The following is a 27,587-nucleotide window of genomic DNA, read 5'->3' as shown; positions in this document are numbered from 1 at the left end:
ACCGCAAGTCCACAGACACGCCACAGACCACCTGAGTGACGCCACGGACGACAGTTTGGGACCCCTGATCTGGAGGGACAAAGGTTCCCTGCTCTTGCCCTAAAAACCAAACAAGGAAGCAAACAAAAGCAACCCTAACAGCCACAGGAAGCTTTGGCAGCACACACGAATAACAACCACTTAAGTCTATCAAAGGCTTGAGAGAAATGATCAGTCTTTACCTGGTGCCAAAAAGATGTCAACGAAGGCGCCAGGTGAACCTCAGTGGGGGGAGGCGTTCCACAGATGGGGACCCACAGCTGAAAAAGCCCTCTCTCCCTTATCCCCACCCTTAGAGCTTCCTTTAGAGGGGGTACCTGGAGAAAGGCCACACAAGGCTAGCATTTTGGCGAACGCAGACCGCGGCAGTGGCAGAAGCATACACACTAATTGCAGCTGGTAGTGAACAAACAGTAACAACAGACGTATACAGTTCTTGACCCCCTCTCCCCCCCCCCTCCATCTTATAACACTCACGTGATTACACTCCTCAATGCGGTACAGCTGCTCCGGGGTGCATCGCTCCAAGACAGGCTCCAGTACAGAAAAAGGGACGCCACCCACTTCATAGATGGCTAGGAGAAAAGAGACAGTCAGATTTCTCACTTTCCAAGCAACGCCCCAGAGAGAGGGCAAACAAGCTTATTGGTTTGACCCCCTCTAATGGACAGGCTGCTACAGCAGCTTCTGAAACTCAGGGGAGTGTCGGAATCGCCTCGGTTGACCTTCACCACACCTATTATGCTGGCTGGGGCTGATGGGAGTTGGAGTCCAAAACATCTGGAGGGCACGAGGTTGGCAAAGGCTGAACCAGATCATCGCAGATGTTACCCTAAGAGGTCACTGACCGGCAAGGGAGTGGGCAGTAAGCATCAGCGAGGCCCAGGCTGCTTTGAGCTTAACCAGCCACAGAGACTGGTGGTGGTGATGGGCAAAGATGTGGGAAGAGGTTATTGCAACTGGACCGCCTGCAGGTGCAGGCGCATCAGGCTTATAGAAACACAGAAAGCTGCCTTAGAATCATATAGGAGAGCTGGAAGGGGCCTGTAAGGCCATCGAGTCCAACCCCCTGCTCAATGTAGGAATCCAGCTTAAAACACACTTGGCAGGTGCCTGTCCAGCTGCTTCTTGAACGCCTTCAGTGTTGGAGAGCCCACCACCTCCCTGGATAATTTGTTCCTTATACAGTGTCAGACCATTGGCCCATCTTGCTCAGTACTGTCTACACTGACTGGCAGCAGCTCTCCAGGATTTCAGACAGGAATCTCTCCTAGCCCTACCCAGAGTTGCCAGGGATTGAACTTGGGACCTTCTATACGCAAGGCACACGCTCCACCACTGAGCTACGGCCCCTTCCCAAGGCAATAGTTCCTGGTATCTACCTGGAGGGCGAACATTCTCCCAGCAAGGATGGGAAAGACCACACAAGGAAGGGTTTGAGGAAGGCATAGCAAGACGATAATGAAGAAAGTGAACGGGGGTGGGGGGGAGAGATCAGACAGAGAAGCAGCCCACTTCCTGTTTCTATTTGAAAGCCACTACTTAGGACAGGGATAGGGCACCTATGGCCCTCCAGAGGTCGTTAGGCTCCAGTTCCCATCAGTTCCACTAAATGGCCATGGTCAGGGATGATGGGAGTTGTAGTCCGGCAACATCTGGAGGACCACAAGTTCCCTGTCCCTGATTGCATCAGGACCCTGATGCAGAGACAGAAAGGAGAAAAAGCCAGAGCGATACACAGACAGAACGTACGAAAGTAAACTGAAAGCTGCTATTGGTCACGATTTTATGGATGCAGATAAGTAAGTTGCTATAGCTCTGCATCTCTATGGTGAAAGCCGCACATGCCTGGCACTGGCAGTTACGAGTGGCAGCCGCTTCAAGGCAAGAGGGACACAGAAAGCTGCTTTATACCAAGTCCATCTTTATACCCTCGGTCCATCATGCTTTATACTGTTAGCCCATCTCGCTCAGTCCCATCCACACTCTCCAGGGTTTCAGAGAGGAGCCTGCTCTTCCAGACCCAAACTGGCGATGGCAGGATGGAACCTGGGACCTCCTGCATGCAAAGCAGGTGCTCTGCTGCTAGGCAATGCCCAATGCCAGAAGGGCCAGCAAAGGCCGAGCTGAGACTGGAACTCTTTGGATGCAGAAGGAAGGAAGGAATCATTCCATTTCTCACTCCCCTGGGATGCAAATGTAACCCCTATGAGTTATATTGGTTTGGTCCAGCGGGTGGAGAAACCTTATGGAAGGATTGTATTAAGGAGTTGAGTACAAACCGTGAGGAAGCTGAAGAGAAAAGGAGCTGTTAATGCCAGGGAGTAAGGACTAGGCCCTTGTCACCTTGAATTAGGTAATGGGGTTTTACAATTATGTGTGTAAAGGGGATGGAAGAGTAAATTAATTCTTTTGTGACTTTATGTATTTGAATTTAAATTATATTTTATTTAGGGCTTTGAAGTTTGCAATTTGGAAATTTCCAAATTTTCTCTACTGGACTTTCTGCAAGCAACTTCTTCATTTATGTCTTGCTGAATGCATTGGACTTTGGAGATTATTATGTTAAGAAGATATATGATATATTCTGTTGGCCTACATGGTGTTATGTTCCTTTCAGTTATTGTTTAAATATATATATATATAAAACAAACATTGTAATTGTGTTTGCAGTATTCGTTTCAACGAGCCCCATAGGACCCAAGAAAGAGGTACACACACACGGACTAGGAAGTGTTCAACTAGGAAGAAGAAATACCAAACAAACTCTGCTGGGACAAGATCTCCTTTAGAAGGCAAAGATCCACATGATGCCATCTTGTTGCAACCAAAGCATTTCCTCCCTTTTATGGCACTTTTTTTTTGGGGGGGGAAGAAGGGTCCAGCAGGGAGGATATTAAACCCCAGGTTATTTTAAGCATTTGCTTAGTCTGGTATAAGGTGGGATACGGGGCAGAACTATATATTATGAGGGCAAAAATGGGGTTCTCCAGCCCATGATAGTCTTGCAGGAAAGACTACAAAGCATGGACGACATGTCAGGTGAAAAGACTACAATATACGAAACTCTTCTCCCACTCAATTTTCCACCACAACCTGTCCCCCTGGCTACTCTCTGCCACTCCAAAAAACAGCCCCAAGACAGGAAATAAACATGGCTAGGCAGCCCTCCCTCTGCCCTTGCAAATATTCACCCCTGAGGGATGGTTACGTTTAGCCATCACAGGGAACCAGAAACTTCAGTTCTGCCACATTTAGATCAGCAGATGTACAGAGCTGATCAGTCAGCCAGAGCCCCATCCACCCCCAAAGACACCCCATTATGGTAAATGAGCCCAGCCAGCAAATACTCACAGTCAATATTATTGCTCAGTACCCTGATGCATTGCTCATACAGAGACATCATCTTTGGGAGGTAGGCAGTCTTTGAGCCCGAGTATACCTGCATCTTGGAATTCAGCCTGCGCCCCGTGAAGCCAGCCTCGTCTTCCTCTATGGGGGAGGACAGTACTGAGAGACGAGTGGAGGGGGAAGAGAGATAAAAGCAGAGAAACACATCACTGTCAGTTCTCAGGATCCAGAACAACGTTCACATGGATACAACACGAGGCTCAAGGATATGTCCATGGCTGGTTGAGCCCTTCCCAAGAACTGCATCATTGGAGCCGATCAAAGATCTGCCTAGGACAGCACTGTCCTCCAGCACTGGCCCAACAGCTGCCTCTAAGAAGCTGACAGTTCCTGTAGCAGGTACTCAGGTATGTTGCTGAACATGGGAGATTCTATGGGGTAATCATCATGGCTTACTGCAGGGATGGGAAACTTATGCAGCTCCCATTAGCCTCTGCCAGCATGGCCAATTGTCTCTAACGATGGGTGCTGTAGTGCAGCAACATCTGGAGGGCCATGCCTGGTTTTCTAGCTGTTGACTCCATGAATTTGTCAGTTTAGCTTTTCCCAACCTTTGGGTCCACAGATGTTGCTGGACTACAGTTCCCATAATTCCTGTCCATTGGCCATGCTGGCAGGGGCTGATGGGAGTTGTAGTCCAGCAACATCTGGGGAACCCAAAGGTTGGGAAAGGCTGGTATAGCCATCATATGATAATGAACCATTTTTAATTTGTATTACTTTGTTTTAAATTGATGAACATGTGCCATTAAGATTCCTGGAGAGGTGGCTTACACGTTCTCTTAATAAGAATTACTACAACTACTACACAGTTTTAATGGTTATTATTTTATAATTTAACTGTGGTGTGAAGAACATTTTTTTATCTACTTAGGCTTGTAATATGACTCCTAACTGTATGCTGTACTGTATTTGAATTGTAATTTACTTATTTATTGTATTGCAGTTTATTTATTTAATTATTGTTTCCTGAGTTTTGCTTGATATATATTTTTTTTCCTTTTTGTACTGTTATCTTTATTTGGCATATATTTCTGAGATTTTTTGGTAAGTCGCTTTGAGTTTCATTCTGGGGAAAAAGTGACTAAAAATATCATTAACAACAACAAGAACATCAGAAGTTGCCTTACATGCCGAGTCAGATCTTTAGTCCATCTACCCCAGTATTGTCTACACTGACTGGCAGCAGCTCTCCAGGAGTCTCTTCCCAGCCCTACCTGGAGAGGCCAAGGATTGAAGCTGGGACCTTCTGCTTGCAACGCAGCTGCTCTACTAACGGAAATGCAGCCCTTCTGTCATTAAGAGCATAATGAGCAAAACGAAAGAGAAGGAAAGGGCTTTGGAACGAAGCATGGATCACAGGTCTTTTTTACCAGGCACCCAAAAGCAGCCTACGAAAGACACTCTTCCCCTCTTTGGAACACGCTGCAGGGCAAAGCGCTGACAAGGGGGAGAGAAATCCCTGCTTGCATTTCAAAGTAAGCCAAACAGAGGTCGAGAAAAGATCTCCAGCCGGGCTCAGAGGTGCTTACATTTTCTAAAGTGTGAGCTACCAGATCCTGATAAACATTTAAGTAACCCTGTTCCTCAGTCCAACATGCATATATCAATGAGGTAAGGTCCAAGGTGCACCTTGTTTCCCCTGCACACCAAAGGTGGGGAATGTGTGGCCCTCCAATGTTGCTGGACTCCAGCTCCCATTAGCCACAACTAGCATGGCCAACTGTCGAGGATTATGGGGGTTGGAAGTCCAACACCTGGAACACCACACTTTCTCTGCTTCTGCTCAAGATCTTCAGAGGACGCCCTTTTCTAGATACCTTGAGGGCGACTCAGAGCATTGCCTTTCCAGCAGTGGCACCCAAGTATGGAATGCTCTCCCTCAGGAGGGTGGCATAGTGAAATCTTTAGAGGCCTTGAAGGAACAACTACGGCGTTCCAAGAGCCCTTAGAAGGTAGCATTCCATGACCTCTGCGCAGAGCTTGGAAAAGTTACTTTTTTTGAACTACAACTCCTATCAGCACAATCCAGTGGCCATGCTGGCTGGGGCTGATGGGAGTTGTAGTTCAAAAAAGTAACTTTTCCAAGCTCTGCCTCTGCGGCTATTCTCTGTAGCAGCCATTTTTAGTAAGCGGATTGTTTTGCTTCATTTTATAAGCTGTTTTTTGTCCTTTTTTTAAAAAAAATGAAAGAACTGAAGTGTTTTGACTATTGATGCAAGCATGCTATTAACCCTGGTGGCTATGTTCTACCTACACTGTCAGAATCGGCATGCCTCTGAATGCAAGATGCTGGGAATTGCAAGTGCACTCTTGCACTCAGACCCCGCTTGCGGGGGCCCCATGAGCATCTAGTTGGCAGGTGTGAGAAGAGGATACTAGACCGGATGGGCCAGGCTGTTCTTACGTTCTTAAGCTGCCTCAAGGGGGGGCCACTAGGTGAAAAGGGCAGGCACACAAATGGAAACAAAGACGACGACATTCACAACAGAGACCATGGAAAACCTGCACTGGACTTGCACCGCCAAGGAAAAGTTATTTCTTTCCAGCCTCCCCGCCTCCCACCCCCCAACTTCAAACCATTTTCTCCAGGGAATTCCATTCCTGGCTCAAAAGTTACCTTTCCTTTTTGGCTGGAGCAGGGGGATCGGTTCGAACGTAGGAAGGGGGCGGTAGTTGGCCTGGATTGGAGGCAAGGGGATGTCAGGAAGTGTTGGCACCACGTCGATGAGCACCTGAGATGGGGGAGGAAAGAAAGAGTTTGAGTTAAGACAGCACCGCAAAATAGTTTGTGAAAAAGCTGTTAGCCCATAAGAATATTCACTAGCCTGCCTTCTTCCCCGTACCCTGATTAGCCATTTGCGGCACCTCTTTCAGTGAGCAAACACTGCCCTGCCTGATTGCCCACAGGCAATTCCCGCTGCTCACCACAGAAGCCCATTGGCCCATCTAGCCCAATACTATCCAGACCAAGAATGGGGAATCTTTTTCAGCCCGGGGGCTGCATCCCCTACCAGGCAACCTTCCAAGGGCCGCACGCCAGCGGCAGGTGAGGCTAGAGGCAAAAGTGACCGAACAACTGTGAAGTTTACCTTTGTGCGATGGGCTGCTTTCTACACACACAGCTCTAAACTACACCCTCCGTCCAGGCAAGCATTAAGAGAACTCAAGGATGCACTCCAGCCAGGCAAACACACTTGGGGTGCAAGGCAGAGCCAGGAAGCCCAGGGAAGAGTTCCAAGGGCCAGACAGGGAGGCCTAGAGCGTCACATTTGGTCCACAGGCCTGAGGTTCTCCACGCCTGATCGACACTGACCTGGCAGCTGCTCTGCAGAGTCCCAGGCAGAAGTTTTTTGGGTTTTTGAATACAGATTACCTACTACCTGATCCTGTTAATTGGAGTTGACGGGAATTGAACCGGGGATGTCCTGCATGCAAAGCGCATGCTCTGCCACCAAGCTGTGGCCCCACCCTCCCCTACGAACAAGAGTAAATACAATCACAAGCGCTTAATCTTCTTTTCAGTTGAGGATGAAGACAAAGGGGTGAAGCCAGAGATGGCCAACTGGAGGGCTGAATGCAGCCCCCAACACACTTCTACCTACTTTCCAGCAGCCCTATGACATTTATTTATTTAAAACATTGATATACTTCTTAATCATTTGCATGAGTGTATTTCCCCGCTAGCATGGCCACCGAGGGGGATCGTGCAGGGGGCATTTTTGTTCCTTGGCACTCTGCCCAGCCCTGTGACCTCACACCATGCGAGCACATGCACTCCATACATGTGAAGCTGTCACTGTTTGGCAGCTCCAATTTTTATTACAGAGCCTCTGGCTTGATCTGGCCTCTGTGGACTAGTGCCTGGGGAACACAGAACCCCCTAAGAATCTAGACATTAAGCAAGCTTTACACAATCTCAATGAGCGATTGGCAGGGCAAGAGAGATGGCGTCATGTTGGCCGGGGATGGGGAACCCACGGCCTTCCAGACGATTATGGACTATAACTCTCAACATCCTTCAACCCTGGTTATGCTGGCTCAGGCCTACGGGAGTTGGGAGCCCCAACAATAACTGCAGGGCCACAGGTTCCCCAATCCCTGATATAGGAAATGTGGGAGGGAGTTCCAAGGCATAAAGGGCCAATACAGGAGAATGGGTAGGATCACAAGCACTTAATAGCCTGGGTGCACAGATACGCAATAAGTACACATAGGATGAAACACAGTGTTCTATGACCTTCGCCAGGTATCTCCCAGCAACCATCTCAAATACAATACTTTGGCCACACTGGCCCAGTTCTCATGTCAAGCCATTAAAAAGGCCGTCTGAATCAAGCGGCACAATAGTGCACATTTCCTAATTGCTTCTGCTTTGTTCTCAGAGAGAAGGGGCAACACCCCAACACAAGGCTCACCTTTTTCGCTTTGCTGGCCCCCAGCTGCTTCTTCTCCCTGGCCTGCTTGTGGGCCTTCCGGCTCGTGTCGGAGCCCTTGGCACTGGACTTGGAACCGTTCTGCTTGCCGTGCCCTTTGTCTTTCTCCGGGACGGGAGGCAAGGGCTTCACTACCTTCTTCTTCTTCTTCTGCGGCTGGTCGTAGCTCAGGTAGGACTCGAAGGACATCTTCGGCTTCTCGTACTCATCGTCCACTTCCACCTCCCCAGCGCTTGGAGGAGAGAAGCCGGCGGCTCTTCTGCTCGACTCGGAGGCTTTGGCTTTGCCCTCGGGGTTCTTGGAGCTGCCAGAAGCCTTCTTCTCCTTGCTCTTGTTGGAGGGGTCACCCTCCGGCTTGCGTTTCTCCCGATCTCCGGGAGAAGCCTCCATGCCACTGAGCTTCGCCTTCTCCGGTTTGACCCTCTCAGAGTCCTGGTGCTTCTGCTTCCTCGTGTGGTTGTCCAACGCCTCCTCCAAGTCAGCGTGCAGCTTCTCCTTCTTGGCGCTCCCGCGTTCCCTTTTCTTTTCCCGCTTGGCGCCCTCCAAGAGCTTCAGCCTTTCCTTGTTGCCCCCCGCCAAGGAAGAGTCTCGGAGGGGCTCTTTGGAGGAGCCCTTTGGCAGCAGCCTTTCCGGGCTAAATGTAGGCCCTCTCTCCTCCGCCTTGGTATCCGGCCGCAGCTTCTCCTTGTGAGATTTGTGCTCTTTGCCCCGACCGGAGCTGACTTTGTCCTGGGCGTCACCAAAGTTTCTGCTGTGGCTACCCTCTGGCCTGTCCTGAAAGCCGTGGCCTTTATTGGCCTTCCGGTTAAGGGACTTCGGCTCCCTCTCCTGTTCCTCAGCTCGACAGAGGTCCATGTACAGTTCCTGAGGGCTCTCGCTTGGCTCGGGCGAGGCCGCATGCCCATAGTCGGAGCACTCTTGGTCAGAGGAGAGCACTGGGGAGTCTCTGCCCCACGTTCTGTCCTGTGGAATGCCATAGCTCACAGCTTGATGGGTTCTCTCGGGCTCAGAGTATTTCCTGGGCTTCTTTGCCCCGTAGTCTGGTTCGTACGACTGGCTGCAAGAAGGCTGGTACGCTTCTGCGTAGTCTAGATCGACCTCATCGTCCTCTTTGGGGGAAGGCTCTCGCTGCCGTTTCCTAGAGATGCTTCGGTCATAACTGCGCTCTACGGGTTCAAGGTTATGCCTTTGTGAAAAAAAGAAAAAACAGCAGATCAGGGGGACCCAACATAGGGAATACTAAGCTGCTTCTGAGGTTGGCTATCCCCACACTCACCCTTCCTTCACTGAGGCAGAAAGAGAATACAGCCCAGGCTGTTGACTTCAGCAGTTCTACAACAAGGGTGGGGAACGCGTGGCCCTTCAGTTATCGCTAGACTGCGATTCCCATGAGCCCAGCCAAGAAGGCCAAAAATGAAGGATGATGGGAGTTGTACTCCAACGGCGTTAAGAGGGCCGGAGATTCCCCTTCCCTGTTCTGCAATATGCAGACTGCTGCAGAGCTTCTACTCTTCAGATTTTTGAGACCAGGTTTCATGTCCTGAAGGTCGAAGATACCGCTTACATGTCTTATGTGTGTCTATGACATGCCCCTGCATTCAAGGAGCACAGCTTCTATCTTTCATCACGTTCTTTTACTGAACCACCTTGACAGTGTCTTATTTACTTTCCCTCCCACTATCAGTCCAAATCCAGAATCTGTTATTTGAGATTTGGCGGAATTTAAAAAAACACACACACAAATGAACAGGTTTAAGCAAAGTATGTGTGTGTTTTATGGATTTGTAGAACTAGCGCTCTGCAGTCTTCATTCAAGAGAGCCAAACATCAGCACCCAGGTTCCACGATCACACACAAAGCACAGGAAAGGGCAATGCAGATGGCACAACCCTCTCTAGTTCAAATTACACAGACATGCGCACACACATTTAGTCGCTGCCCTCCTCTAACAAACGGCAGGAGAGGCCAATTGGCTTTGCCTTTGTTACCAGCACTTCTCAGTGCCCATTCTTTGCTAAGCAGCAGTGAGGCTAGCAATTCCCAGACTGTGCACTAAAATAGAGCGGCTAGTGACGCACAATAAAAATAAATAAAATTAAAGACTCCTGAGAGCCCAAAGGAGCCATCACATGGAGGAAGTTGCTTGCTGTTATCTCTCCATGAATAGGACCATGCCACCTCTCAGCCACCCTCTCCTGGAGGCGTGCTATTCCTGCCGTGACCCAATTGTGGACTAGATGCAGGCAGATTATTGGACTGCACACGATTCAGGGACCAAGCCGGTTATCTGACCCCAGAGGAGGCTGCCCATTCTCCCTCTGGACAAGTCCCATATTTCTACCCTCATCTCATAGAGGTGGACAATTCTGTTTTTCCCCCTCTGGATTGAGCAAAATCAGGTCATTCAGGCATTCCTGGTAGGGAGATGCAGCCTGCTGTGTCTCTGTGTGATTTGCTGCTCTGGGCTTGTCTTCTTCCCACCCATGGCATGCCCAGATCACCGATTACTATTGGAATACTAGGGGCAGAGAGAAAAGAGCTCCTCTTCTTCATTAAAAATTATACCCTCCCTTCCAACTAAAAGTTTATGTGTACTGACATTCTCTGAAACAAATAAAATTTTGTTGTAAGAATGGTACGTACCTCCAACTGTAATGCCGGGGGGGGGGAAGTATCTGAATGATCAGAAGGTTGAGAAATACCGGAGTGGGCAAATTATGCATAATGTGGAGAAAGTGAACAAAGGCAAGATTCTTTCTCTCTCTCCTAGTGAGGGAGATGACCCAGGGTCATCTAATGAAGCCGAATGTGAGAAGATTCAGGACAGACAAAAAGTACTTCTTTACACTAGTGTGTAGTTAAACTATGGAATTCACTGCCACAATATGTGATGAAGGCCACCAACCTGGACGGCTTTAAAAGAGGATTAGACATTTTAACATCTCTGTTTTATCGGCTGGACTACAACAGCCAACCTCAAAACACCTGGAAATGAATGCAATTATAATGAAACTCTTTTAAGGAACCACACAAATGATGATGTATCTCGTCCCCTTCGTATCTTTCAGATGCCTTTTCCTTTATTCCCTCCCTTTCACCCTCCTTTTACAGGTTTGAACTGGTCTTTGAATTGTTTGTTCATGTATTTGGGGGGGAAATCAATAAAAAGATTCTACAAAAAAGAGGATTAGACATATTCATGGAGTATAAGGCTATCAATGGCTATTAGCCACAATGGCTATGTATTATTATTGTTATTATTTTGATTCCGCGGTTCACAACAATGTAAAACACAACTTCAAAAACAGTTTAAAACAAATTAGAATCACAAGAATTGGGCGGGCTCTCAAAATAAGCATCTCAAGTGTCCAAGGTCAAGGTAAAGAGGTCTTCAGCATGAGAAGAAAACTGTATAATGAAGGTGCCAAATGTTACCCTCTAGTACCGGAGGCAGCATGCATTCTGAGTATGCGCTGGAGGCAGCATGCCTACCAGTTGCTGGGGAGCACAAGTGGGAAGAGTGCTGTTGCACTCCGGTCCTGCTTTCAGGCTTTCCATAGGCATCTGGTTGGCCACTGTGAGAACTGACTGCTGGAACGATTGGCCTTTAGACCTGCACCAGCTTCAGGGCTTTTCTTATTTATTTTGTTTATTTATTGAAGTATTTATAGGCCATACGTTCATAAAAGTCCATCAAGACATACACACATATAAAATCAAAAACCACTAAAGATATCATTAAAAAGAACAATAAAATCATCACAAATCCTGCATTGGTTGGAAGGGGGGGGGAAATCATGTTAAAAAGCCTGTCTAAGAAGCTCAGTTTTCAAGAGATGCCTGAAAGAAAGAAGGGATGGTTCCTGCCGAATATCTATTGGTGGGGGGTTCCACAGAGCAGGCCCTGCCACACTAAAGGGTTAGTCCTTGGTGGAGGCCAACCGACCCGCAAGGGCGTGGGGAACCACCAGAAGTGCCCCATCTTATATTCTTAATGTTCACAGACTAGAGCAGGACAGGGCAGACCAGAGACCAAGGGGGATGTTCTGCCCTGTGGAACGGAGAGAGCTGCCTTTTACTGAGCAAGACCATTGGCGCACATTGTCTCTACACAGACTGTCAGCACCTCTCCAGGGTTTCAAACAGAGAAGGGTCTTTTCCCAGTGTGGCTGCCCCTGCTCTGGGAACAGCATCCCTATCGAGATATGCTTTATGTTTAATGTTTTTAGCTTAATGTGTTTCTCTGTTACTGATTTTATTCTATATTGTATTTTAATCCTGTTTGTACACCGCCCAGAGAGCTATTAGCTATGGGCGGTCTAGAAATGAAAATAAATAAATAAATAAATGACAGGCGTCCACTCTCTGAGCTTTCCATTAACAACTGAAGATACTTTATTCCTGAGAAGCTTTCCCAGCTGGATGAATAGCCCTCTGCCATGGATGCCTACTTTGGGTGGTTTTTAAATGCATCTGCTGTTATTTTCAGTGTTGTTTTTAATTGTAGCTGCTGTGTTGTATTTTGTATATTGCCTTGAGACGTGTGCAAAAAGCAAGAAATAATAACAATACATTTAAAATAATAAAAAAGAAGGTTCTGCCCTTCCCCATTATAGCCTCATAACAACCCTGTGAGGTAGGTTAGGCTGAGACACAGTGACTGGACTGAGTACCCCAAAACAGATGGAATTCCTGGGCTCGAGCCCACACAGCATACTCCACAGAGCAGGTCTCTATCCACAGCTACAACAACCCACATAGAGCACTTGGGGATTCTTCAGATTATTCTGGGGCAAGATCTGCCTTCAGCTGATGAAGTACAAGCTCCCAGATGTCAACCAGTGTAAAGAGACATCACAGAATCAGGGTTGGAAAGGGCCTGTAAGGCCATCTAGCCCAACCCCCTGCTCAGTGCAGGAATCCAACTTAAAGCATACCCGACAGGTGGCTGTCCAGCTGCTTCTTGAATGCCTCCAGTGTCGGAGAGCCGACCACCTCCCTAGGTCATTGGTTCCATTGTTGAACCGCTCTAACATCAGAGAACAAAATGAAGGGATAAATCTGGCTTACCGTTCAGCTTCCTGTGGGACCGGCACAAGCTTTTTCCACCTCGCCACCAAGTTCTTGGCAAAGTCTCCAACCTGTTCATGTTTCCGTAAACCGTTCACAGTTTTCCCCACACCAGTCTCCTGTAGAAGGGATATAGAAAACCTCAGGTTTGGACAATAAATGGTAGTCATTGTGTATTTTTTTTTTTTAAGTTTGTATAGATCTAGTATTACCTCGGACAGGCAAAGTCATTTCCACTCCCCCAAAAGACCATAAAATAAAGCTTGCTGGTTTATTCTTACCCCTCCTTTCAGCCTCAAACAGTTACGTCTAAAATGGATTGTAAGTTAAAAACCCTCAAAACACTACCAAATAAAAATCCACTAAAAATAAAAATCAACAGAAAGACAAAAAGAACAGAAACTAATATTGGGGGTGTGTGTGTTTCGGATGGGCAAATTTAATCTAACCCAAGAGCACAGTGAAAAAAAGCCAGTGGTCCAACAACACCTGAGGACCCAAAGTTTAGGAACACAAGGGTGGGCAGAAGGTAGATCAGGATCTGCACTTAGATCTCTGGGGGATCTGAAGTAGATGGGCAAGGATTTTCAGCACCCCATTGTTTAGCAATGGCAACAATAAAATTACACAAACATACACACAACATATTGCTGAAATAAAGAAAGCGCGGGGGGGGGGAAGCTGGTCACCTTCTCAGTGGCTGCTCCTAGGTTCTGGAACTCCCTTCCTAGGGAGGCACGAATCCCCCCTCCTTGCCATCCTTCCGTCGGCAAGCAAAGACTTTTTTATTCCGACAGGCTTTTGAGATAGAAAGTGTTTAGGATTGGGCTCTACAAGGCTTGTTTATTGTTTTCTGCTGTTATTGTATTATTTTAAATTGTTTTTTTAGTATTTTAAGTGCCTGTTTCATGGTTTTAAGGTTGCGTATAGTTTAATTGTATCTTAATTGTATATTCTTGTATGTTTTTCACTACATGTAGTTTTATTTGTAAGCCGCCCTGAGTTCCAGTTTGGAAAAAGGGCGGGGTAAAAATAAAGTTTCATTCATTCATTCATTCAGTTGGGGCCAATGGGGCACTGCCCCACCAATCTCAGTCTGCCCCCAGCCGTCCTCCCAACCTGCCTGTCTTCTTGCAACTAATCCAAAGCAGTGGCAGCGGCTGGCAGGTTCCTCCTCCTTCCTCCAGTCTCAGTGTTGCCCATGTGCAACTGAGCAGAGGGGAGAAGGAAAAGGAGAAAACTAGAATTGGTTTGGCTCTGCCTGTCATTGGCACTGGCATTACGCACTGCTTGGACTCCCTGCCTTCTGCCCTATTAGTCCCAACGGGCACCAGCCACCGCTGGTGGTAACCAGAAGTGGATTTGTGTGCGTGTCTGTATGGCCTGTGAGCTCCCTTCAGTTCTGGCACAAATCCCTGGGCTGAGATTCCTCTAATTCCAAGTGCGTATCTTTTGCACCTGGCTCTGTTTGGATCTTGGGGTTCTAGGAGAAGGAAAAATACCAGGTCATGACCATTCGCCCCCAACCTTGGCTTGCACATAGGACTGAGCGGCTCCTGTGCCTCAAAAGGGGGAATGGCCTGGCCAAAGCCTCTCCTGCTGGTGGCGCTGAAAAGGGAAAGGATGAAAGAGTCCTTTGCTTGGGTCTCAGCTTGGAAGAGAGTTACCGAGATATTAGTGGCGGAATTCCCAAGATCAGGAACGATGATGGGGTCAGATGGAAAGTCCTCAGGAGCCAGATCCAGCCGCCAACTGCTTATCCCTAAAGTTCTGAGGAAGGGCTGCAGCTCAGTGAGAAAGCATCTACTTTGCATGCAGAAGGTCCCAGGCTCAGTCCCCGGCATCTCCAAGTAGGGCCGGAGAGCCGTTGTCAATCAGTGTAGACAGTACTGAGCTAGACAGGCCAATGGTCTGGCTTTGTATGACCTTGCCCTGCTGGTTCTTTTACAACAGAAGCTTTGGAGTCTGGTTTGTTAAGAAACAAGAAAACAAGCCCTCGATCAAGGCATTTTCGGCCAAAACACAACGGGCCTACTGTATAAATACAGAAAACTTTCTTTTTGGGATCTTTGAGATACAGTTTTCTCTTTTTTGCACGTCTGACCTGGTACGAGGCAGCTTTCTACGGTCCTAAGTTAGAGCATACCCCCAGTGATGCTTGGAATCCCCGCAACTGCACATCTGGGCATAAAAAAAAAAAAATACCATAACAAAAAGAGCTCTTACCAGAAGGATATCAACCGTAATAGGCAACTCTGAAAGCCGCTTCAAACTCTTCATCAGCTGCAGAGACAAAAAGGAAAAGGGAGTGAGGCGTCTGCGGAGCAAAGGGAGGTTTTCCTTGTAGAAGCGAGGCAGGAAGGGGAAGAAGAAACAAATCCATCAACGATGGCAGCCACACAGAGGGAACTCAGTCCTGCTGAGCAATAACAGCTACACCATTTGTGGGCAAATGATGCAGAACGAGAATCCTGCCGATGCAGCAAAAGGCAACCCCATTCCTTCTCTCTCCCATCCGAATCGCTGGAAGCTCTCCAAGGCCTCTCAAAGCAAAAGGCACCCTGCCTTCAGCCCTCCACTGCTGGGGCTTGTCTAGAAAGAATCAAGGATGCAGTACAGGACCGGTACCAGAAGCTGACAGAGTCAAGCAGTTGCCAAACCCAGACCAGTGAAGACGGTCTTGAAGCTGCAGCTAGTGAGAAGATGGGTGCTAGGTCGGTGAGCAGGTGTCAGGCCCAGGATGTGACTCAGGAACCAGACCAACGATTGTAGTTAATTCGTGTTTTATTAGGGTAATGTCCAAACAAAGACTGCGTTTTCTCATGAATCAATACAGGGATACAGGTCCTGCGGCATAGGGAGAAAGTTGACAGAGCAAGGGACTTCTCCCCGCCTGTTCTTTAAGAAGGGGCCAAACGGGCGCGCAATCTTTCGCTCCTCCTTAACTGCCCCTCAGGTACTCCCCGCCTTCCCCCCCTTCTCTCCTGTCTTTTCAGCTGTCTGCGTGTGCACGGTGAGGGGGGAAGCATCACCCCCTCCTCTTCTGAAGTTTCCGATTCCAGGATGGGGGATAGGGGAGGGGCTGATGGTAAACTGCCTCCCTGCTTTTCGGCTGTGAGCAGCCCTCCCTCTTCCCCCTCTTGCTCTGAGCCTGAAAGAGGGGGAGGCGTGAGAATGTCCAGGGAGGGCTCAGGCTCCCCGTTGCTAAGCGACCTTATCACTGGCAGTTCCTCTGTCTCGTCTTCGCTCCAAAGGGGGGAAGTTCCTCCCCCTTCCCTCTGCCATCCATCCGAATACTCTTCTCCCAACTCTCCGGGATCCAGCTCCCCGGGATTGGGACCCCAGCTCTGCCTTCCGACACCATCCCCCCTCCCAGGCTGTGCCCCCCTCCCCTTGTCTGGCTTGGGACGGTGGGGAAAACGTTGATGGAAAAGTTTTACCAATTCTGGAGCATGCACATCAGCTGCATCTTCCCATGATCTGTCAGCCACCCCATAGCCTTTCCAGTGAATCAAGTACTGCAGCTTGTGGCGTCTGATCCTGGAATCTAAGATCTCCTCAACTTCAAACTCAAGCTGCTCATTTACCAGGAGTGGAGCTCCGGGAGGTTCCTCCGGCCGTAACGCACTGGGAGGGGCGGCTTTCGTTAAGAGGGATCGATGGAACACAGGATGTATTTTAAACGTGTCAGGCAGCTTCAGTTGGTACGCCACGGGATTGATTTGAGTTTCTATTTCAAAAGGACCCACCCTCTTGTCTTGTAATTTTCTACATTTGCCCGGCATCTGGAGGAAGCGGGTAGACAGCCATACCTGGTCTCCCGGTTGAAGGGAGGGGCCCTCCTTCCTGTGCAGGTCAGCAACTCGCTTGTACTCCGTTTTGGCTTCGTTTAACTGCTGTTTCAGTGTCTGTTGCGCCGCTTGCAATTCCTTAAGGAAGTTCTCAGCTGCCGGTACCAGCATTCCTTCTGAGCTGCTTAGAAAGACTTTAGGATGGAATCCATAATTAGCGAAGAACGGGGTTTGTTGAGTGCTGGAGTGCAGAGAATTGTTGTAGGCGAACTCTGCAAAATGCAAATATGATACCCAGTCAGTCTGTTGATAGGACACATAACTTCGTAAATATCTTTCTAAAATGGCGTTCAAGCGTTCCGTCTGCCCATCTGTCTGGGGGTGATGGGCGGAGGAGAGTTTTAATTCCGTCTGCAACTGTTTCCACATTGCTCTCCAAAATTTGGCTGTGAACTGAGTTCCTCGGTCTGAGACTACGCTGTTTGGCAATCCATGCAGCCGGTAGACTTCTTTTATGAATTTTTATGAATTTTTATGAATCAGTGTTTTTATGAACCGCCGCTGGCGGTTTTGAACCATAACAGTCCATTTCTCCAGTGAAAGGTTACTTCTGAGTCTTGACCTTGTCCCGTCTCCTGCTGATATTTTAGCATGTCAGCATCTTCTTGTTGTGCCTTTTTGAGTTCCTCTTCCCATGAAGGCTGGCATACTCCCAACGTTAATTTCTCTGGCGGAATTACGTACTGAGGCTGGTCCTCGGATTCACTTTCTTTGTAGTGTGGCTGTCTGGATAAGGCATCCGCTCTCTGGTTTTTGGCTTGGGCATGGTAAGTAATCTGGAAGTTAAACCTAGTGAAGAACTGGGACCATCTTATCTGTCTCTGGTTCAGCTTTCTGGCTGTTTGGAGGCTTTCAAGATTCTTGTGGTCGGAGCGCACTTCAGTTCGATGAGAGGTCCCCTCTAGGTATTGTCTCCAGTTTTCAAAAGAGTCCTTGATGGCCAGCAGCTCCTTCTCCCAAACTGTGTAGTTCTTCTCTGCAGGCTTTAACTTCCGAGAGAAGTACGCACAGGGGTGCAGCTCCTTCCCTTCTTGGTCTAATTGTAGCAGGACCGCCCCGATGGCAAAATCTGAAGCATCTGCTTCCACTACGAAAGGGCGGTTCGGATCAGCAAAGCGCAGAATGGGCTCAGTAGCAAACCTTCTCTTCAGCTCCTCAAAGGCCTCGGTGGCGTTCTCTGTCCATTGAAACTTCTTCTTCCCCCTTAAACAGTCAGTCAGAGGAGCTGTTAATTTGGAAAACCCTGGAATGAACTTTCTGTAATAATTGGCAAACCCCAAAAACCGTTGTACATCCTTTTTGGTGACAGGTTGGCCCCAGTCCAATATGCAGCTTACTTTCCCTGGGTCCATCTCCACGCCTTCCGCTGAGATTCGATATCCAAGGAAGTCTAGAGACTTGAGGTCAAATCCACATTTCTCTAATTTAGCATACAGGTGATTTTCTCTCAGTCTCTTCAACACCGTCTTCACATGCTGGTCGTGGTCTTCCTGGTTCTTTGAGAACACCAGGATATCATCTAAGTAACAGATTACATACGTGTCCAACAAGTCTCTAAACACGTCGTTCATGAATTTTTGAAAAATTCCTGGACTTCCACAAAGCCCGAACGGCATGACCAGGTATTCATACTGTCCGTAAGCAGTCAAGAATCCTGTTTTCCATTCATCTCCCTCCTTCATTCTGATCAGATTGTACGCTCCTCTCAAATCCAACTTCGTGAAGATTTTGGCAGAGCGCAGTCGGTCCAGCAACTCTGAGATCAGGGGCAGCGGGTAGCTGTTGGGGATGGTGATCTGGTTCAATGCGCGATAGTCGTTACAGGGTCTGAGTTCCCCCCCCTTCTTTTTCACAAACAATAGTGGCGCTCCAGCAGGGGATTGTGAGGGGCGTATGAATCCTCGCCTCAGGTTTTTATCCAGGAATTCCTTCAGGGCCTCCCTCTCATTCTCTGTGAGAGAGTAGATTCTCCCTGATAGGATGCTGGCTCCTGGCACTAGATCAATCGCACAGTCGTAAGGGCGGTGGGGGGGGGTAAAGTCTCTGCCTCTTTTTCATCAAACACATCTTTGAATTCTTCATACTTTGGCGGCAGGGTCACTTGCTCGATCTCTTGCACTGCCCCCGCTAAGGTGTTCTTGATTCCTTCAGGTTGACAGTTCTCCTGGCAATACTGTGAGGTGAACCACACCACCGCCTCCTTCCAACTTATTTTGGTTCATGCTTTGCTAGCCAGGGCATTCCCAGAATCACCTCAAAGTTCGAGAGATCTGACACGTATAGCGAAATGAACTCTTCGTGCCCAGGGATTTGAAGTTTCACTTCCTCCGTGGCTTGTGTCACCCCTCCTGACTTCAGGGGTCTCCCATCGATAGTCTCCACAGCTAGGGGAGCGTCCAGTTTCCACCGGGAAATTCCATGACGCTTGACTAACTTTGCATCAATAAAATTTGTGGAGGCTCCACTGTCAATTAAGGCAGTGGAATTAAACACCACTCCTCTGGAAGTTGTAATCCGAATAGGCAAGACCAACACCCCCTTTGAGGGAGGTTGGATCATTGGGGGGCCTTTATACAACGCTGCCCCCAGTCCACCGGCCTGCACGTGGACTCGGTGTTCTAGTTTCCCGACGGCTCGGCTTTCCCCCCTTTCAGTCCACAGTCTCTGGCCACATGGCCCGGCTTTGAACAATAAAAGCATAAACGTTCCCGGCGTCGTCTTTCCTTTTCTTCTTCCGACAGTCTTGGCCTAGCCCCTCCCTGTCCCTCAGTTGCATTACCTGCCATCCCTGTAGTGGGAAGGGTCTTGTTGCGGGATGCCGAGGCTGAGTATCTCAGGACCTCCTGCTTCCTTTCCAGGCGCCTTCCTTCCATCCGGTGATCTATCTGTAGGCATAGCCGGATGAGCCCTGGTAGGTCAGCGGAGGGGGAGGTCCTGGCCAACTCATCCAGGATTTCAGCATTTAATCCACTCCGGTACATAAACATCAGGGCGGCGTCATTGTAACCAGTTTCCTGGGACAGAATTTTAAAAGCGTTAGTGTACTCGGAAACAGTCCCTTTAGCTTGCTTCAGAGCGCCTAGTTGCCGCGCTACTGTTTCAGCCCTTTGCGGGTCTTGAAACATCTCCGTCATCTCCTGTATAAATCCTCTGTACCTTCCTAAGACAGTATCCTTTCTCACGAGATACGGAGTCACCCATTTTGTAGCTTCTCCCTCCAGGAGGCTAATCACGAAAGCTGCTTTAGCCCCATCGTCTGGAAATTCCGTGTGCCTGACATCCAGATATAACTCACATTGAGCCACGAAGGTTGCCAACTGATCACTTTGTCCCGCGTATTTTGGGGGCAATCCAATGGGAACCTTTACTACGGCAGCTGGAGGGGCTGTTCGCATCTGGTCTATCGTGGCCTTCAAGGTTTGATTATCCGTCTTCAGCACCTTGACTGCTGCTAGCAGGGCTTGAACATCCGTCTGCAAATCAGCTACCTTAGTCCTCAGGAGTTCCACTTCTTCCGTCTCAGAAGTGGGGTTCGTCCCCCCCACTGCTCCCTTTGACACCTTGTCCCAGTCAAGTGAAGAGAGCGTTGAGGGTGATTTAGGTGGCTCTGTCAAGCTGTCAGGCCCAGGATGTGACTCAGGAACCAGACCAACGATTGTAGTTAATTCGTGTTTTATTAGGGTAATGTCCAAACAAAGACTGCATTTTCTCATGAATCAATACAGGGATACAGGTCCTGCGGCATTGGGAGAAAGTTGACAGAGCAAGGGACTTCTTCCCGCCTGTTCTTTAAGAAGGGGCCAAACGGGCGCGCAATCTTTCGCTCCTCCTTAACTGCCCCTCAGGTACTCCCCGCCTTCCCCCCCTTCTCTCCTGTCTTTTCAGCTGTCTGCGTGTGCACGGTGAGGGGGGAAGCATCACCCCCTCCTCTTCTGAAGTTTCCGATTCCAGGATGGGGGATAGGGGAGGGGCTGATGGTAAACTGCCTCCCCGCTTTTCGGCTGTGAGCAGCCCTCCCTCTTCCCCCTCTTGCTCTGAGCCTGAAAGAGGGGGAGGCGTGAGAATGTCCAGGGAGGGCTCAGGCTCCCCGTTGCTAAGCAACCTTATCACTGGCAGTTCCTCTGTTTCGTCTTCGCTCCAAAGGGGGGAAGTTCCTCCCCCTTCCCTCTGCCATCCATCCGAATACTCTTCTCCCAACTCTCCGGGATCCAGCTCCCCGGGATTGGGACCCCAGCTCTGCCTTCCGACAGCAGGGCAGTCAGATGGGACCATGAGTCACCGGTCCTGAAAGCACTGCACTGGCCACTGTGAGCTACCTGGCCCGATTCAAGGTGTTAGTACTGGCATACAGAGCCCTAAAGGGTTAGGGACCCAAGTACCTAAAAAAGCTACTCCCCCAGTCTCAACCATCTCAAGCCCTACAATGGGTAGGTGAGGTCCCGTTAGCGGTGTCACCACTGGCTGCTACCCAGTTGGCCTTGACCCATGACAGGGGCTTCTCAATGGTGGCTCCCCTTATGTGGAATACTCTCCTTGGTGAGGTGCATCTGTCTCCCCTCATTATTCCCTGGCTGAAAGATAGTGTTCCTGGCAAGCATTAAATTATTAACTGCGAGGACATGCGATTGTTTGGAAATGTTTCAAGACATTTTTATTTATTTTTACCGGGTTGTTTTACGGCTTTGTTGGTTTGCTGCCTTGGTCTCCTTTGGGAGGAAGGGTAGGATAGAAAAACTAACTAAATAGGCCTATTGATGGCTGTGCCATCTCTGCACAATGCCCAATAAAGCCAGAAGTACACTGTCTCTGGCCCAGCCAGACATCATGCCAAGGCAGAAAGCAGCCCACTAGTAATAGTTCAAGGAATTTTGAGGCAGGATTACAATGGTTATCTAAAACACTTGGAAAAATAAAAAGGGTCTTTGCCTATGCCAAAAGGGTAATAAGGCAGGTGGCCAGGCAAACTTCCTTGGGAAGAGCATTCCATCATCAGGGTGTCACCACTGAGAAGGTCCTCTCTCTGGTAACCATCCACCTCACCTTCGATGAGTCCACAGGAGGCCCTCCACTTAATGTATGGGAAGGTACATCTGGAGATAGTCAGGCCTTCAAGTGTTAAGCTGGGAAGGGTTTTAAATGTCAAAACCGCACTTTGAACTGAAGAGGTGAAAGCCTGGGGGGGGGGAACCAGAAAAATGGGGGGAAGCCTCCCCTTTCCCCCTGAATCTTGCTGGGGTTTTTCCTAGCCTTCACATCTCTACTTTGAACTGAGCCCAGAAATGAACTGGAGCCACTGCAGCTGAAAGAGCACAGGTACAATAGGATCATAGCACCTACTCAATAATGCAGCCACCACATTCTGCACTACCTGCCATTTTCAAACATGAATATGGATATAATTTATTTACAGTCCTTACAGTCTAATAAGATTGCCTCACATAGAACACCCAATGGTAGTCTACCCTGGAGGTTACCACAGCATGGATAACCACGGCCAGGCTATCTCTGCTGACGCAAGGGACTCTGAGCTGCAGAAGCAACTTGCGCATCCAGTGGCAAAGAGAGATCAAGCCATCTATCTCAGTATTCACACAGACTAGCAGTGGCTCTCCAGGGCTTCAGGCAGGGATCTCTCCCAGGTCTACCAGAGGATGCCAAAGATCAAACCGGGACATTCCGCCATTAAGTTATGGCTCTTCCCCGACGGCCGAGCTCCTGTAGATTTACCCGTTGTGGAGGAGAAGAAATTCTTCCAAGGGCAACTTGTCTTTTCATGGGTAAAAAAGTGAAAATGGAAACAGACTGCCGTCAAGTCGATTCCGACTTATGGCGACCCTATGAATAGGGTTGTCATGGTAAGTGGTATTCAGAGGTGGTTTTACCATTGCCTTCCTCTGAGGCTGAGAGGCAGTGACTGGCCCAAGGCCACCCAGTGAACTTCATGGCTGGTCTCCCAGGTCGTAGTCCAACACCTTAACCACTACACCACACTAGCTCTCCGGGGTAAAAAAGGAGCCTCCACCAAACTCTTTTCTTTTACACGACTATCAGAAACACAGGAACACGGCCCTCCTTCTCCCCATCTGCCGAGTCTAAAGACAAACGGGAGAGGTGGCCTCCAAAGGCACTCCGAGAGTCACTTGGTTGGCCAACGTGTTTCAAGCAGTGCTGCTTTTTCTTCATTAGCGGGTGTAAAAGCAAAGGGTCGTATTCATCCAAGTGATGCTCAAAGCAGACACACTGAAATTCATGGTCCATCGTTTTCAATGGGTCTGCTCTGAGTAGGACTAACATCGGACACAACCCAAAAAATATTTTAACATGGCGATGGTCAAGCCCAAACTCATTTACTAAATTGAACTGAAATTACGAAGCGAGCCTGTACAATTGTCTTGCCATTAGGGGGTACGGCCATCTGCCCTTCATGCAGAAGATCCCAGGTTCAAGCCCTGGTATCTCCAGGCAGGGTTAGGAGAGACTCCCTGTCTGAAACCCTGGAGAGCCCCTGCCAGTCAGTGCAGACAATATTGAGCCAGATGGACCAATGGTCTGACTCACTAGAAGGCTACTTCCTATGTTCCTCTCTTAGTGCAGAGTTTTGCTTTTATAGCTGGCCTCAACAAGAGCCACATGAGGCGAAACACGCCATGCCAAATTATTTACACCCAGCGCAGCCAGAGCTCTGCTTCCGTTTCCTTCTGCCTCTGGTCAACCTCTCTCCCTCTCTCTGCCTCTCTGTAGAAAGAAACCCAGTCTACGAAAACAAAAAAGAAAAGAAATGCTTCATGAGCTGTAAAGAGCTTTTGCAATTCAGACCACTGAGCAACACCATGTGCACAAACGCACTTGCCCAATCCTGGATTAGCGGCACAGAGGCAAAAGTTTCAGTTAGAGAGCAAACATTTTCCAGCCACTTGCAGCCAAGGTTGTATTGTGTTCTGCATCCCAGGGGGTTGAGCATGTATTTGCATAGGCTAGTGGCTAGCACTTAGAGGCTCCCAGCTAATATCCCCATTCAAAAAAAAAAAAAGTAATAATGGACAAATCTTGTAAGGAAACACAGAAAATGCCTCATAAACACCAGAGGGAGGTGGAATAGGAATTCCTCTGATCCCAACTACCTCTTCCCTGGCCACAGAACCCCCACAAGACTTACTGGTGCAAAAAAACCCAGCACTGAGAGCTTCAGTCCTTTTAGCCACCTTGCTACTTCAGACCTTTCCCCAAAAGAGAAATCAACATCTTTGAAAAGTTTTAAGTAAAAATAACAAGGAAAAGTACAAACCACATAGTCTGTCTCATTTACCCTGAGCCCAGAAACGGGGTTTCCTTTACACAAAATTTGGAAGGGGAGAGAATAAAGGTACACACACGCCATTTATTTAAAAATGAATGGGGAAAGAGGTGGCAACTGGTAGAGAGGAAAGAACAAGCGGATAGAAAAAAGGATTTATGGTGCCCTCCGGATGTTGTTGGACTACAACTCCCATCAGCTCTGATCATGGCCAGGCTGGCTAGGGCTGATGGGAGTTCTAGTGCAACAACATCCAGAGGGCACCATGTTGGCTATCCCTGGGATTTATAGAGCATGCAAAAACCCTGTCTCCTGACCAACAGACCTCAAGCCTCATAGAAAGTGCAGGAGGGGGACTGCCTAGGAAATTGGTATTTGAGAGGAGGAGAGGAATAATTCCATTCTATCCCTTTTTCCTTCTGTGTCTTTTTCTTTTCTTTTTTTTTAAGAATGTAAGCCAGAAACTCTGGGAGCCTTATTGGCTAAAGGGCAGGGTAGAAACGATTTAAATAAAATCCCCCAGCACAGAGCCTCCGTGCTTCATGGTCTTGTGCAGTGTTCTTCAACCCTGAGTTCCCAGAAGTTGTTGAACTCCCATCATCCCTAACCACTGGTTAAGCTGGCTGGGATGATGAGAGATGCAGCCCAAGAACATTTGGAGACCCAAGGTTGAAGAACAGTGGTCTAGCATACAGGTATGCCACCCGACACAATTTTTTTTTCTTAACTGCAGCCCATTCCCCTTGACAATTTGTGAAGGAAGGAAAAGAGGGACTGCAATCGGGAAAACTCTTGAGGGAATAAAATCCTTCCTGCAACATACAAAATATGCACAGCAGGGGTAAAGCAAAACTCAAACTTTTGCCTGGAGCACCAAAATAACCTGAGCTCGCTTTTCCAGTGGAAGCTCTTCCTTGGAAGTTGTCTTACTGGTTTCTAACTGTGCTCCAGACACAGTTCACTTGATTCTTCAGGCTGAGGGGTGGACACGGGTAGTATTTTTTGCCAAGTGTTATCACAGTACCCACACAGCCACATGGGGCAACTGGCTGTACTACGAGAACTTTGCCAGGCATTTGCATTCACTCAAAAAGCCAGGGGAGAGGTAGCAGTCCCCTTATCACTTGACAGGATATCACAGATTATCCCGATATCTCACATGATCACAGGTACACTATGATAAGCTACCATTTGGAAAGCGGTCGTCTGCTCCCCACTCCTGATGACTAGAACCTTCACGTTTTTCTTTAAGCTGAAGCCAAGATTTTCCAGAGCAGACCCCAGATTCTAGCTATGCATGCTATTCCCCACCCCCTCTCCCAAATACATACAGAAGATCACACATACAATATGCTTGTAGACATGCAGATTAGGGAGAGTTAAGTAAGGGTGGAGGTGAAGCCTTCCTTCCTTTCATAGCTCTGGGTTTCTTTCTACTAAACTTTCTGTAAAAATCAGCCACTTCCCCACCACCACCACCACCACAAAATAGCATTTTACATGCAGATCCAAAAGCCTTTTTGAACTGTTTGGAAGCCCCACGTCAAAGTTCCCAGAATTCCAAAGGAAGAGGGCCATATGATTTCAAAGAATTTGCAGAAAAAGCAACCCCGATTGCTGCACAGAACCGAGCAAACAGAAAATCCGAAACCCTTAAAACACAGGATCCAAAGTCTCTTTGCTTCACAGTTTAAGGATGTGCACCAGAGATAAGGTGCTCTCCCTCCAGCACTTAATGTATTCAAGTACATAAAGCAGAAACCTTCTCTTCTCTCCCCTAGCTCTTACTTTAAATCGGTTCAGTCCAAAGTTACAACAAGGTATTCAGCAGATGCTAAAGTTATTCTGACCTGCTAGAATACCCCTCTCCTACAAGCCCAAGAAAAAGAAATCCAGCCCTTTTCTTCAACCTGCTTTTTCTGCTAAGCTATTCAGAGATACCATGTCTGCCCCACACACCCTTCATATCCCCCCCCAAGCACATAATGAATGTCACATATCACAGTTACCTCTTCACATGCTTTAACCATTTTTGGGATACATCCAAACATGGTGCTTACAAGTAATAAGGATACAATGTACTCTTCCCACATAAACACAACTAAAGTAGTTTCAGCTTGAAAATCAGAGGGCAATCACAATGCTGCATCAGTCCCGATGGGATTTTAAAAGGCTGGAGATCATTCAGACAGGACTAAAGGGCTGCCTTGCCTCAGATGTCTCTGATAACTCCCTTGATATTGACAGGAGGGGGGGAGTCCCAACATCCCTCATTCAAGCTTGAGAAGGGAGATCCCCCTTCTTCCTTCACCCCCACATAGGATAACTTTCTCTGGCATGTGAACAACCCTTCCAGAGGTCCATGCTGACAACCCCCACACCCTGATCGGCACACACTTAAAAGGGGGTTCAAGCAACTCACTGGAAAGGGGACTTGAAGGGAGCCCTCATTTCAACCACCCCGACTGAGATGTCACCCGCGATACCGTTGGGGAGGAGAGAGAATAACTTTATATACATTAAGGGACGTGTCCTTGGAAATCGAGCTCTGCTAACCGCCCGCCCCCCGACGTTGGAGAAGAGGATCTCTTGATCTCTCCATCTCCCAGGTGCGGAAAAAGTCAAAGCTTCTTCCCCACCCCACCCCTTTGTCACAATTTTAGCAGGGGGTGGAACCCTTAACCCCGATCACCCACATTAAAGGGCCCCACCTCCAGTGATCCCACCGCCCGAGGCATCCCCTTCTCAGAGCCCCCTCCCCACCTCCTTCTCAGGGACCCCTCCCCAGTTCCCGTCTTTCTTGCTGTGGGGCCCTTACAAAAAGAGGGGCCCTCTTGTCCACTCAGTTAGCCAGAGCTCTCCAAACCACTAGGCTACCAGAGGGGCCCACCCACGCACCCCACCTTTGCTTCCCCCTTCCCTTCAGGGAGTCTTTTACCTTCTTGGGCTCCGAACTGCCCGTGAGCCGCGACTGCAGCTTCCCTACAACTTCGAGCACCGACTCCGCCATTTTTACTGCTGGCGAGGCCTCTTCACGGCGGAAGTGGCCACTGCTTCACCGTCTACCCAGGAGGACTCGGGGCTTCCCTTCTTCCGAACCTTTAGTCTCACTGCCTTCCTTTTTTTTTTCGCCCGTCGCCATGTTTGTGATGGGCAAAAAGAAAGACGGCGTCGTAAAGAGGCTGCTACAAGCTGTTCTCTTCGATAGGTCGGGCTCCGCCATGTTGGGCGCTGGCAAAAGCTTCTCAACCGAGGAAGGTAGAGAGGGGCAAAAGTCGCCATCTCGGATGAGGGCGAAACGAGGGAAAAAATACAGTTAGAGGAATAATAGGTTGGAACCCTCCCATCTTGAAAAAGGGCAAGAAGTTTCCTTGCTGAGGTGCAGCCGCCATTTTGGGTATTGGCGAGGGGTGGCCGTCCTCAAAGGTTTTAAGCATCGAGTTGGTTGCTTAGCTATCAGTGCCTTTTCACACAGTGCCTTGGTGA

General features: G+C 48.6%; 1 protein-coding gene across 1 annotated transcript in view; it reads right to left on the bottom strand.

Annotated features, from left to right (window-relative positions):
• The window catches only part of ELOA (elongin A), a 44,646-nt gene extending 17,454 nt beyond the window's left edge, over positions 1-27,192 (bottom strand). Inside the window, exons 1-7 of the mRNA XM_061597131.1 lie at positions 27,040-27,192; positions 15,183-15,239; positions 12,957-13,075; positions 7,869-9,072; positions 6,071-6,185; positions 3,394-3,549; positions 517-614 (exon numbers count right to left, since the gene is read on the bottom strand). Of these exons, the coding sequence (XP_061453115.1) occupies positions 517-614; positions 3,394-3,549; positions 6,071-6,185; positions 7,869-9,072; positions 12,957-13,075; positions 15,183-15,239; positions 27,040-27,111 (1,821 nt within the window). The 5' untranslated portion in view covers positions 27,112-27,192. The remainder of the gene's footprint in view (positions 1-516; positions 615-3,393; positions 3,550-6,070; positions 6,186-7,868; positions 9,073-12,956; positions 13,076-15,182; positions 15,240-27,039) is intronic.
• Positions 27,193-27,587: the final 395 nt, after the last annotated feature.

Source organism: Rhineura floridana, chromosome 15 (assembly GCF_030035675.1).
Source record: "Rhineura floridana isolate rRhiFlo1 chromosome 15, rRhiFlo1.hap2, whole genome shotgun sequence".
NCBI lineage: Eukaryota > Metazoa > Chordata > Lepidosauria > Squamata > Rhineuridae > Rhineura > Rhineura floridana.
Note: the sequence above shows the minus strand (reverse complement) of the source record. Positions and strands in the feature narration are given on the sequence as shown.